Genomic DNA, 13,812 nt, shown 5'->3' on the forward strand with positions numbered 1-13,812 from the left:
GACTGGGAGGTCTGGCGCGTGGAAGGACTAGGCTCTGTGGGTTGACTCCTGTCCGGACCCCTCCTAAGTCTCACCAGGTGCAGCCAGGACCTGTGCGGTGTGCGTTGCACCAGACTCCCAGCACCAATACTTTTTTATTTATTTGTAATAAATCAGTGCTATTGAACACCCTTTACGTCTGTGTGTGGGTTTTGCAAATATTCAACCAATGAAAAGTATTAAAAATGCGCTTCTGACTAGAAGCTAGTCCAGTCCTAACTCCATTGGACATACCTTCCTCAAACTGTCAAGCGGTTTGTCGCCCATTGATTAGAATGACGAAGTCAGATGGGGAAAAAAGACCTATCTCCGCAATAATGGAAAAGAAACTCCTAACTCCACTTGAGCTGTATTTGCACACACACACACACACACACACACACACACACACACACACACACACACACACACACTGACTTTGTGTGTGTTGTATTGTGTACTTTGTAGGGAGGAGGTGAGCCTTTTGGAGAGGAACAAGTACAAGTTCTCGCCTCTTCCCGTGGCTGAGGAGCTGCCTGCCCTCTTCAATGGTGAGTCAATGCTTCTGTTCCTCTCCTCTCCTCTACCCTCCTCTCCTCTCTTCTCCCCTCCTCTCCTCTCCCCTCCTCTCCTCTCCTCTCCCATCCTCTCCTCTACCCTCCCCTCCTCGTCTCGCCTCTCCCCTAATTTGGACCTTACATACCAGAAGAAATCTAACAATCCATGCCCTTTCATGTCTTCTGTTTCCATATAATAACTAAAAAGCACAGAGATACCATGGACTTTGAAACAACAGGCTGCACATTCCAGTCGTCCTTTCCTCTACTCAATACTTCTCTTTATCACAGATACTAAGCTCCCTATTTTTGTCAGTGCCTTACCCCTTATCCCTAAACTTCTTTGCCTTTTTAATATTTTGAAAGCTTTTCTGAATAGTTCAAATATCCTATCTCACAACGTGTCAATGTAGATTTGCTAGTTGAACTACGTTGCATCTTTATTCAAAAATGTAGATATCTCAGCCTGTGAAAGAAACTTATTCTACGGAGGCCAGAGTCTATAGTCAGCTGAATTTGTCTGTTTTCTCCTGATACAGACCCAGTTAAACTTACTTCACACTTCAACTAAATTAAGCTTCAACCAAACTGGTCTCTTATCTGAACTATGTCCTGATATTCCCTAAAATATGTTCAAATAATGTGTCATTATACTATGACCAATTACATGTTACTCCAGGTTCTGTGGAGTTTCAATGCAAAACAGAGGGTGTGAGCCACTTAGCAGTACACAGGATGTGATGTAACAATACAGTACTGTTAGTCCATTTAGTTGATGTTCTTATAATGAGAGAGCAGGAAAGGCCTCACTTATTGCTCAAGGACACTTCGGCAGTGGTAGAGGAAATGGCTGTTGGACAACCCCCCCCCCCCCCCCCTCCCCCCTTTTGATCGTTGAGTCAGTTGGTCTCAAAGTGGACTACGGGGACCCCCAGGGGTGCTTGTTGAGGGGTTTCCTGCAGGGGGGTTCTATGGGGTTCCATGGGGTTCCCAGATAAATGTGTTGATCTAGCGTCAAAATCAGTTTAACCACTTCATTTAAACTTTTTACATCAGCCATTTAAAAAAAAAGAAAGTGGAATATTTTAACTACACAAATCTTGTATGGGGGTCTGTGGCTAAATACATGTGAATTCGGGGGCTCAAAATGAGCCTGTACAGCAGCCAGTCAGTCCTTTATCTTGATATAGAAAAGAAAAAAACATATTAAGGCCGCATTTCTAATTATCAGCTTTCTATCACTAGAGTCCAAATGCTTCTATTAATAGGAGCCCATTTGATTAGCATGTGCTGATCTGTAAACCACTGGGGAAATCTTTGCCGTGACTCGTTTCAGTATTTCCATGGATTAGGAATATTACGCCATAATACTCTGCAACAAGCCTTATATCAGAATGTTGAGCATGTATTTGTGCAATACCTGGCCAATTAGAAAGGCTTTTGTTGCTTGCTTCGTTTGCCACACACACACACACACACACACACACACACACACACACACACACACACACACACACAGTAAACCGTGATGCTGGCAGTCATGCGGAGCTGTTAGTGTTGTAACCATTATGTGCCCCACCAATGGTGACTGCTATAGAGCGTCGCAGTCCCGCCCCCTTTCTTGACGACACCAGGCCCAGGTGTCCCATAGACATTTCAAAAAGTATTTTTTTAAAGATGGTTACGCCACGGACAAGGCCAACTGGAGTCGTGACAACTCATGACAACAAACACAATATTTTGGACCAATCAAATAATTACAAAAACAACTAAAAAAGTGTTGTAACCTGCCGTTTTTTCTTCTTTGTAATTATTTGTTTGGTCCAAAATATTGTGTTTGTTGTCATGAGTTGTCACGACTCGAGTTGGCTTTGTCCGCTGCAATACTTTTTGAAATGTCTATGAGGAAAATGAACGGAGAATCATTTCCTGGGCCCTGGTAGGGGCGGGACTGCGACGCTCTATTGCATTTGCAATTTGCAACTGGCTGCCTGGCAGAGCCAGTTGGCAGCAAGCAAACGCCAAGGGGACACGGATGTGTGATTAGGCGTGTCTCAACCACCCCTAGCGCTGCTCTTTTGATACATTTTATTTGACGGTCTGGAGGCATCTTTGTGCAGTGTACAAATGAAATTGTACACTGTACACTGTAATTGAGTTATGAGGGTTCTTTAAATTAAAAAGTTTTGAGAACCACTGATCTTAGGAATAAAAATAAAACAAATCCAATAATAGTTATTACAATGCAGCTCCAAGTTAGTAAAATAATAATGTAAAAAAAAAGCGTATAATAAAACACATCAATTGAATCATTCAAAAGACAAAATAATTGATGACTAACTGACATATCATCATGTGATATATGACATCGTATGGGAATGGTGTAGACTGGCATACTCAGCCGATACCAGCATTATAGGCAGTATCGACAGCTTTTCCCGATACTGGTATCTGTATCAGAACAACTCTATCCTAACATCTATCCTCTCTGTCTCCACAGAAAGCCTGCAGGAGAGTGAACAGATCCCAGACCTGCTCACACTGAGGCTGGTGCATCTGCAGGGGGCAGTGATCAGCGGAGGAAAGGTACTCTGTCTGGGACCCAAACTAGTGAAAATAGCAGATCTACAAGCTAACAACGTGTCTCTTCGTGCCGTGTTATGAGCTTGTAGATCGCCTATTTTCACAACTTATGGACTCATTTCATTGATGGTATTTCTTAGATTTCATTTCTTCATGGAATTGCGGGAAAAGAATCATTGAATTTTGTTTTACATTTATTTTTTGCCTACTTATGAAAACTATGGGGACTCATAAAAATGAGTCTGTGGGACTGGGTCCCGACCCAGTGTCTACAGGGCGCTCGGGCGGCGCAGGGCCCAGGGGGGTAAAGTACCCCATCCAACACCGCAGGGTCTAGGGAAGTGGTTCTCAACCTGTGGGTCCCCACATGATTTATGTCCCCAGTGAGGTGACCGTGAGTTAGCCTGCCGGGGCCAGACTCATAGTGCAGATTCACTGACGCTTTCAGTGAATCCGTGCTATGAGTCTGGCCCCGCCAGGCTAACCGCGAGTGACAATTTAAGGACTTTAGTACCTCAAAAGAAAATTAAAAAAAAAAAAATGACTGCATCAAAAGTAAGTATGTAAAAACTGGTCAAACATTGGCCAAATATTTGTCAAATGATAAACTCAACTCCTACTGTACATTGCAAGTGCTTGGTAGGGGGCTCCCCAGTATATGATTACTTGGGGGCTCTGGAGCAGGAGGGAGGCACCTTACTGGTATCTGAGCCAGTGGGGTACAATTACCCTGGCATGGCACGACTAATATCACTGTGTAGATATTAGTCTGGAATATCTGTGTGGAACTTGCATTTCCAAGGGGTGGGTTAAAAAAAGGAAAATTTATTTTTTGCAATGGCAGCTTCGTCTGGTTTCCAGGCTAGGGTACAATAGCAGTGGCTATATTGTACTTTGAGAACCAAATATAGCAGTGGCAACACAGACATGCGTGGGGAGGACATAAAGGCTTATTGACATAAAGGCTAATTTGGGACTGAGGCAAAAGAAAGTAAAGAATGCATTCTCTACCTCTTCTATGTCTATCTGTGTCTCTATGACAATGATTTAACATTTTGGGCATACAACTGTCTTTATTGAGCCCCAGTTCCTAAGATCAGTCACATTGTCGACGAACGTTTCCTGGTTCGATTCCTTTGGAGCGACAGAACAAATCTGGGTGGTACATGGAATGAACGACCTTCACCCCTCTCTCTGCCCCGTCAAAGTGCCCTTGAGCAAGTTACTCCATGCAGACCGACCTGCTCCGGTGGCGTTGCTCAGTGGAAGACTGTGGTTGTATTGGGCATTTCATAGCTTTTAATGTGTGGGATTATGAAGGCATGGCGTTGCTGAAAAAGAACATTCGTGCTCACGGATGAATAAAGGATGAAAAAAGTTAAAGTAGCCCAAGGTCAGAATCACAGTGCTCAGAAAACATTGCTGTTATTCTAGAGGGCCAGATAAGAGGAGCTCCAGTATTAGAACAGGACAAGAGCTAAGAAAAGAAGATAATTTGTTTTTCACCACAGGACCCCAGTGTCTATATATATGTATTCTGGGCATGTTAAAGTAGGCGAACAGTTCAAAAATAGGTGATAAAAAGCAGATACACAATGCAAAGCGTTGTGATGTGTTGTGTTGTGTTCTTTTTATTTATTTATTATTATGTTTTTTTGTGGCTTTCGCCTTATTTTATATATTTTATGGAGGGACAGACAGGAGGCTGACAGGAAATGGGGGGAAGACATGCAGTAAAGGCCGTCGGGATCGGGAGTCGATCCCGCGGCACACTGCCAGACTGGGTTACCAGCCAAGGTGCCTGGACCGCTGAGCCACGGCCCAGGCCCATGTGTTGTGTTCTTGTAGATCAGCTATTAGAGAGGGGGCCAAGTACAGACCCCTGGGGGACCTCGGTCAAGTATATAGTGTTGAGACTGACTGTACATTAGGTACTTATTGAAGGGCTACCTGTATATGCACACAGAATAACTCTTCCTACTTCCTACTTCACAGGTGTTAATGATGATAGAATTAAGCCCAGCAAGCACGGTCAGGAACTCCACGAATTAGTGACGTCTCGATCGTGGCCAGATCATGTGAAACCAAGACTAGTCAGATCTGGGCCCAGAATATCACCTGATTTCAACCAACATACATTTTACCCACTAAGACGGACGATGAATCAGAGAGAGTCCGATCGAGGCCAGATCAACTTAAGTCATATCATAACTAGTCAGTTCTGGCCCAAAATAAGCTATATTATTTAAACTGGTGAAGACGTCCTGGAAATGACGTAAAGATCATCCCCATATGGGCTGTGATCTGGCCTAGTCCTGAACGTAAAGATCATCCCCATATGGGCTGTGATCTGGCCTAGTCCTGAACGTAAAGATCATCCCCATATGGGCTGTGATCTGGCCTAGTCCTGAACGTAAAGATCATCCCCATATGGGCTGTGATCTGGCCTAGTCCTGAACGTAAAGATCATCCCCATATGGGCTGTGATCTGGCCTAGTCCTGAACGTCACCATCATCATAACGTTATCATGACGTCATTTGGCTTGTTGGGAGGCTCTGTTCCATTTAGTGTGCATTGGTTCTCAAACTTTTAATGTCAAGTACCTCCAAATCTCTGAGAGTGTACAAATGGACAAATGGATCGGAACCAAATGGAAGGGTCCATTTGTACACTCTCAGAGTTACACACCCGTACATGGCCATTAGGAACCCACTCAGGGACACTTTGAGACCCACTGGTGTAGCAGAGTGTTTCCAGTGAGCCGACATGCACAATAGCAGCACCCTGACTCTGTTTGACCAGAATGGAACAGAGCCTTCATTAGTATCAGTGGTAACACCTGTGAAGGAAGTAGGGATCCTTCCCTATGCCCAAGTTCTTTTCAAAATGTGTTCGACAACGAGTCCCTTACCCTCTTCACCACACAAATCTTCTCTTCCAGAAGAACGGCCTGCTCGCCATCACCCCTCGCTCCGTCAAGGACCTGTTCTCCGTCCTGCGTGCCTGGTGCTGTCGTCGGACCTCTCCTCCGGAGGAGGAGAAGGAGGAGGAGGAGGAGGAGCCCAAGGACCCGGCGCTGCTACGGCTGACCCTGCAGTGCCTGACCGCCATGATCCACCTGCTGCACTCCAGCAGCCCTGTGGAGCGACAGGTGGAGATCAGGGTCATCCTGGACGACTTCTTCCAGCTGCTCAACTGGAACCGGCCGCCGCCGCCCCTCGGGGGAAGCGACGAGGCGGACACACGCAGCTGGGAGGACAGCCTGGTCACCCTCCAGAGACACATGCTGAGTAAGACGGAATCACCAACTTTTGGAACGGTAGTTCGCAAACATCTCCATGTCAAGGACTCTCAAATTGATGTTTACCCACGATAGAAAAGGCTTTGTAGAGGACCATAAGAGAAGATTTGTTTTCATCTTTCTAATTTATTCAAAGATTGCCAAGATTAAAACATTTTAAACTTTTTGTAGATGACTATGTGTAAGACGGGGTCAAAGTGTTAAAATTATTTTGGCAGGTCTTGCTGGGGATCCCCTGAAATCACCCAATGTTGCGTGGGGGGTCCCCGGACCCCACTTTGAGACAAAAGGAATAATAAACTAAATACAGTACAGTAATGAAGTACAGTTTCCATCAGCCCTGCAACACTCTCACTGGGTTTATTTCCCAATAAAGTATTGCAGTGACTGTTGGTATACATGTGATAGGGTTGGCAAAGCTTCCGTCGTTGTCAAAGTGCATTCTCTTCCTCCATCAACGCGTTTCAGGCCTTTCAGCAAGCGTTGTGGTCAGGTTTATTTCCCCCCCGACGCTGTCAGATAAGTGTGAAATCTGCCAATATGCATGTGTGTGCCAGGACGACTCAATTGTGTGTATATATAACATTTATTTAACCAGGAAGTCACATTGAGGTTACAAACATCTTTTACAAGTGAGACTTGGCCAAAGACAGGGCCAAAGCAGTATAGAAACTAACATAATGAAAGCATGCAATGATTGCAGAAATGTGCAGCGGTTACACAAAAACAAAGAAGAATTTAAAACTAAAACTAAGAGATTTTGGTGTAAAGGCAGTGGGACAAAAGATTAGAGTACAGCGTCAAGTCAATTCAAGTTTACTATAAATAGAGGGTTTAAGTGGTTAAAATCTGGTGTTCCAGTTAGATTTGCCTCCAATACCAAGCTCCTTTTAACAGAATCTCACCTGGCCTCAGGTTTTAGAAGGCATTTTTATAGATTCTGGTCTCGGGTCTTAAAGGGCTAGTGTGTTTCAACTGGTGAACACATGTATGTTGTGTGCTTGTGGCGGTTTGTAGCTGCCGTGCCGGAGATCCTGCAGTGTTCCGACAGGCCCGTCCTCCAGGCCGTGTTCCTCAAGAACAACTGCTTCGAACACATCCTCCGACTGATCCAGAACAGCAAGGTAACAGAACCCCCACACTCCACAGCACGGCCACCTCGCTGTAAACTCCACATACGGCCATGTTTCTGTCAACTCCATTGTTTTATCCATGTTCCTTAAAACATGTTACTTTTCTGCAAAAGTAGCAGATGTACAAAGCTTGTGATGTGGATCTGATACTTTGGTGTGACGCTGTAGTAGCGTTAATTTACGGAACCTCCCTTCCCCCCCCCCCCCCCCCCCCCCACACACTCTGTACCCGACCGCAACGGCGTGACAGCATCGCAGAACCAATGCAAAGACTTGAGGTTGGGTCCTTTATTTGGGATGGTATCAGGAATGGTTTTCTTTTTTTTTTTTTTTAACATCTGTTTATTATGATTTTTGGCATAGAAACAAGAGACTTACAATAAATTGAGACAAAACATAACTCAAAGAAAAAGACAAAAACAATAAATAACTGACAAGGCTGATGACTACACGGCACTCCGAGGAGGAATGGTTTTCAAAGGCCGCAGGTTTGCCAGCTAGTGGTAGTTTTCCCCAGTATTCAAGCCCATTCATTGAATTTGTGTCCCCAGACATTATCTCTCTCTCGCGCGCGCATGTGTGTGTGTGTGTGTGTGTGTGTGTGTGTGCGCCAAGTACTTTATATACTAGATTGCATAATACACACAGGTACACCAAAAACACAACATTCTTTGGTATACTCTTGTGCAATCTGTATATGGGTTGTAACAAATTCATGCAATGTATTTATTGTTAATGTGTGTGTGTGGCTGTGGGGGTGTCTAATTTATTGTTTCAACAGTTTATTGCTTCATCGCTGTATGTATTGTTAATCGTTGTGTACTGTATAGTCTTTGTTTACTCTTTTAATACTTTGTTTCTGCGACACCCTGAATTGACCCCCTGGGGATTAACAGCGTGTAATCCTATCCTGTCTGGCTGTAGGTTGATACTGTATGTGTCTGTCTGTCTGTAGGTAAAGTCTGTCTGTCTGTAGGAAAAGTCTGTCTGTCTGTCGGTACAGTCTGTCTGTCTGTCTGTCTTCCAGTACTGCCTGTTTCTGTATGTTACTGTCCGAGCACGTGGTCTGCTGGCTGGTCTGTCGTAAGGCTGATATATCCTTCCTGCGTGTAATGTCATTAAAAACAACAACTATATTCCTGTCATGCTGACTGCCTAATGTTACGTGTTACTGCTGTCGGTACACCGCGCTGCACGTACGTCGTCCTGCATCCCACCAAACGGATAAATTACGCCTCATGCGTATGAGGCGTAATTTATACTTTGATCGGAAACAGTCTGTGTACAAGCTCACAATGCGTCCCGCTGTGCCGCGTTGCCCGCATTGTGACCTTGTACATTGACTGCTTTTCGGTGCGAGGCGCGACGCACGTTCTGAGAATAAATTAGGCTTAACGTATAGCTTTGCAACTCTCAATGTTAACCATGTGGCTCTGTCTTTTGTGATGAATTGTGTCTGTGTGTGTGTGTGTGTGTGTGTGTGTGTGTGTGTGTGTGTGTGTGTGTGTGTGACTGTGCGTGTGTCCTGTAGCTCTATAAGAGCAGCAGGAGTAGAGCGGAGCGTGAGGGTGTGTGTGACCTCACCACACGTTTACTCACTGAGGTGGACGTGGACAAGGTATACTTTCCCTCCTGGAATGTCAATATGCCGTAGGTCTGGTCTGTCTGGTGTGTCTGTCTGTCTGTCTGTCTGTCTGTCTGTCTGTCTGTCTGTCTGTCTGTCTGTCAGCAGGAAACTCAGTCTATGCCCCTCCCGTCTCACTGCGAGTCTCGGTCCTTTAGACAGGAAGCTGTATGCACAGGAAGCTGTATACACAGGAAGCTGTCGGCACTCACTTGATGCATCACTTGTAAACCGGTGCAGGTTTTATGAACGCCATTCACTTCTCTGTGACCTGGCTGGTCTGGTTTAATCTGCTTCTCTCTCACACCTACTCATAGACTACCTCTCTCTCTCATACACGCACGCACACACACACACTCTCTCTCTCTCTCCTCTTCTGGACCATGGCTCACTTGAAAATCGCAGACCCACCACCAATTATTTGGGGGCCCACGGGTGGGTCCCGACCCACAGGTTGAGAAGCATATACCTGACATTCAGAATTAGAGGCTGAGTTTCCTGTTGCAAACGGGGGCATAAGTTGGGTTTGTGGTGCATGGGGGGGGAAGTGAGGGGGTTGGGTTTGTGGTGCATGGGGGGGGGGGGAAGTGAGGGACAGGGTCATTTTTCCATGCATGTGTCACATGGGTTATTCTATCTCTTGTATCCAGTGGTGTCAGACTGTTATCATTGACATGATTTACTCCTTGTGTTGTGTTGTTTGTTTGTTTGGTTTGACTGGATCCAGACTGTTCTGTCTGGATGCATGGCATGCTAATGGGCGTGGTCGGTGTTGTTTGTCGTCTCTGGTTGACCTTGATTCATTTTTTTCCCTTTAAAAATGTGTTTATTGATTGATTTTGAGAGCAAATTTTGAATTAGTTTTAGTCAGTGTTTTGAATGAAATTCCATTTAGTTATATTTAGTCATCTGAAAGGTTTTAGTTTTAGTTTAGTTGTCGACAAAAATAATATTTTGGAAAGCCTATATGGCATCGTGATGGCAGATTTTATACTTGGCTGCATGCCTAAAATAGCAGATCTACAAGCTTGTAGATCTGCACAATCAAACATACCGGTAAAATTACGTCTCTTTTAGTTCTCTTCAGTACTCATAGTCTCTTCACTAGTCACTCCCTAACATTTTAGTCTATGAATATTTTTAGTCTTAGTTTTAACATTCGTTTTTATTTAGTTTTCGTCAGTGACAAAAGATAGTCGACATTTGTTTTTTCATAGTTTTAGTCTACAAAATGAACACTGGTTTATTGGTTATGTTTTTGGCGTCTACATGCAACATGACACTGCTAAAGACATGCCTTGGTGGAGTTGAACGACTTTATTACTTTCACCCCCGATCTTTGAATATTGTATGCCGTGGGACAGACATGTCTTCTCTGTCTGAAGCTGCAGAACACTGCATGATGTTTGATTGGGGACTTTCTTTTTCATTTCTTCAATCCGGTGAATGGCACGGCGGTTCTTCACTCTCTGCACAATGTGGATTTCTGTCTTTTTTGGGGTCTCGTGTGGTAAGGCACGTGATCGCCATTTTATCACAATTCTTGGGCCACGATTACATTTTTCATAAGATCACGATTCTTTTAACATGCTGCGATTCTGCAAGTCATTGCAATGTGTATTGCTTTTACACTTGTGTTGATTACTAACCATAAATAAACTTAAATCAATCCATTAGATTTTTCATAATTAATAATAATAATGTTTTGTGTGTATTAACTGTTATTATGTATAACCCTCTCCACATGTAGGTATGGAAGAAGGGATCAGACAGTATCACGGTTCACGCGTTGGGAGTCCTCACAGCTATCATGAGTAACTCCCCGGCTGCTAAGGTGAGGCCCTGTTTTATGTACTACATTATGTTCTATAATGTATATTCTATACGGCTAAATGTATACATTGTTTGATTAGTAAACCTTGGACATTTTTTATTTATTAATTTGGAACGAGGCCACGCAGACATTTTAACCTCCCTTCTATGCTTCTTTCTTTAACCCACTAAAACTGGGAAAGCATCGCTTTTGTTTTTAGCCAAAGTGCATTATTTTATACTTTCAAAGATATATTTTATTTTTGAAATATGACAATTTGTGCAAATCGTATGTATATTCTTTTAAAGTGAAAATGTTTAACTCAAATCTCAGCCAAATACAAATACTTAATCTTTGACATGGAAAATGTTGAGCACCACTGATATAGCAACGTAGAGGCAGATGCAAAGATACAGTCTACCATTCATTGTCTATGGAAGCCAGCGACATGAAGCCACGAAGCAAGTCCGACGTTTGTAGCTGCTGCAAAAGATGCAAAGATGCAAAGCTACAAATTTAAGTTGAGCTTGGTTCAACTTCCAGATGCAAAGATATAAAACCAATCCAAAGATTTTTTCCGCTTCAACCCGGAGCCTCCCAGAGCAGAGCCAGATGAGCCTAGGTTAGGCTAGCAGCTTGCATGGGACATTGTGGTCGTAGTGGCTAAATCTGGCATAAAAATAATTATATTTTTTCTTCCTATCGAATAACTAAGTTTGAATTAAGTTGATGTGTTTTTTTGGGTAACTGGATATGGGTAATTTGTATGATCGCAATATTACACTGGCGGGTGTGCTTTACTGTGATTATTGGCACTTCAGCGATGCTTCTGGAACTCTCCTCTCTCTGACAACACACGATGACGTCAGCGGCCGCGTGAGCCACTCCGATACAACACGACAAATACTGTATGCTGTGTATCTTTGCATCTTTGAATCTTTTGCATATGCTCGTGTGAACGTGCCATTTAGGATTTAGAAGACGTCTGTTGAATCGGACTCAGGTCTCAATAACATCCAATAGTACAGTATGATACAGTATTTTTGTATCGTTCTGACATGAAATACTTTCACTGTTGAGTGATAATTTGACAACGGAAGCACATTTCTTCCGTTCATCTGGGAAGTTTCACGGCGTGTCCCCCTTCCATCGGATGGAAGTATGCCAGTCAGCCAGATACATTGTCCCTATGGAGCGGCCTGTATTTTCCCCCCCACGCCGACCTATATTTCTGTCTGTTCCTCTCTCTGTCTGTCCCAGGAGGTTTTCAAGGAGCGGATTGGCTACTCCCAGCTGTCTGACGTCTTGAAAAGCCAAGGTCAACCAACCAAGAGGCTTCTGCAGGAGTTAATGAACATGGTTGGTGTCTCATTATCTGTCCTGATTAGCATTGGGGTGGTAGAAGTCATTAGAAACGGCACATTTGATTTGCCGAGGGAAGGAGCTGTGTCTGATTTAGCCTCGGGGGACGATGGGGATATTTACGAGCGTACATTAGACTCAACCACTTCAGCCCTTACTTTATCCTATTTAGACCCGGTGCAACCTATACGTTGTTACTTACTGTACATACTGTACCTTTGAATCTGGGAGCTACCTCGGCGTCTCATTAGTTGTTGCTATACATGTAGCAACAGTATTATTATTCTTGAGCTATGTAAAAAGATCACGTTGAATAAAACCTTTGGAAACTGTGAACACTATTGAGAAACGTTTGCCTATAATGTCATGCCCGAAAAATTAAATGGGGCCACCAGGGGTGAAAGTGGTTAATTTCTATTAACATAAGGTAATGCAATACAATACAATCAAATAGTAGCCTACACTGCAGCATCTCGTATGGCTCGCAATTAATGCAATCAGACATTGAACATGCAGCAGGTTACAGGGGAGAGTCCAGTTGCAACATTTAGAACCACGTGATAGAATTCTACTGATTAATGACGGAACTGACTAAAAACAAGGATGGAATTGAGTTAAATGGAATTAGGCTGTGCTGTTGTTCCAACCAGCTTACCTCATTCCTCAGTGTTAATTGTATTAGGACCACTGTTGACCGGAAAACATCGACTGTTCAGCCCTTTGAAGAACAATACACACCGTTCCACTCTGGTTTTCAACCTCAACCTGTCTCTCAGGCTATGTTCAGACTCACTGGTATACAATGGTATACATGGGCTTTTTGTGTTATCCTTTTAACATCGATGTATAATCGTAGTATCGTACTGCTGTACAGTTTGCAAACTGTTAAAAGCCCAAATATCCGGACTCTCCAGATTGAGGAGAGAGGTCTCAGTCTGGACACTGAGCGTAAGTTAACCCATTTAGGCCTGACCTCGAAATTTAAAAAGTTTCTTCTAAATCCTCCAGTTTTCTGAAATAAATATTTTCACGATTTTTCAAAAATAGCTAAATTATAACATGTTGTAACACCAAAAGGGGTTCCCGCCCAAAATGGATGAAGCATTATGTGTTGCTAGAGTACATGGTTACTAGGGTTCTCCCGATCCGATCACGCGATCGTAAATTGTGGCCGATCACGTCATTTTCAAATGATCAGGATGGATCGGGAGCCAACAAAACGTGATCGGTACATCCCCTAGTATCAATATTATATCCCCATGATTTTTTTAATTTATATCCCCATGATTTTGGATATTGTGATATGGCATAAGTGTTCTATAATTATTATTTTTTTAATCGGTATATCGGGCAGATACTCAAAATCAAATCGGGAGCAAAAAAAATAAAGTGATATCCGATCACATATTTTTTTTGTGCT

The 13,812-nt window shown here is 43.5% G+C and overlaps 1 protein-coding gene across 3 annotated transcripts in view; it reads left to right on the forward strand.

The window, feature by feature from the left end:
• The window catches only part of nbeal2 (neurobeachin-like 2), a 110,114-nt gene that overhangs the window by 29,296 nt on the left and 67,006 nt on the right, over positions 1 to 13,812 (forward strand). For 2 of the 3 annotated variants that reach the window (XM_080768902.1, XM_080768903.1), the window contains exons 6-12: positions 487 to 569; positions 3,076 to 3,161; positions 6,101 to 6,449; positions 7,478 to 7,584; positions 9,125 to 9,211; positions 10,968 to 11,051; positions 12,291 to 12,389. In XM_080768902.1, coding sequence (XP_080625028.1) covers positions 487 to 569; positions 3,076 to 3,161; positions 6,101 to 6,449; positions 7,478 to 7,584; positions 9,125 to 9,211; positions 10,968 to 11,051; positions 12,291 to 12,389 — 895 coding nt within the window. The remainder of the gene's footprint in view (positions 1 to 486; positions 570 to 3,075; positions 3,162 to 6,100; positions 6,450 to 7,477; positions 7,585 to 9,124; positions 9,212 to 10,967; positions 11,052 to 12,290; positions 12,390 to 13,812) is intronic. The other variant, XM_080768904.1, reaches the window with a different exon arrangement.

Source organism: Protomyctophum bolini (assembly GCF_963924005.1).
Source record: "Protomyctophum bolini genome assembly, chromosome: 7".
Taxonomy (NCBI): domain Eukaryota; kingdom Metazoa; phylum Chordata; class Actinopteri; order Myctophiformes; family Myctophidae; genus Protomyctophum; species Protomyctophum bolini.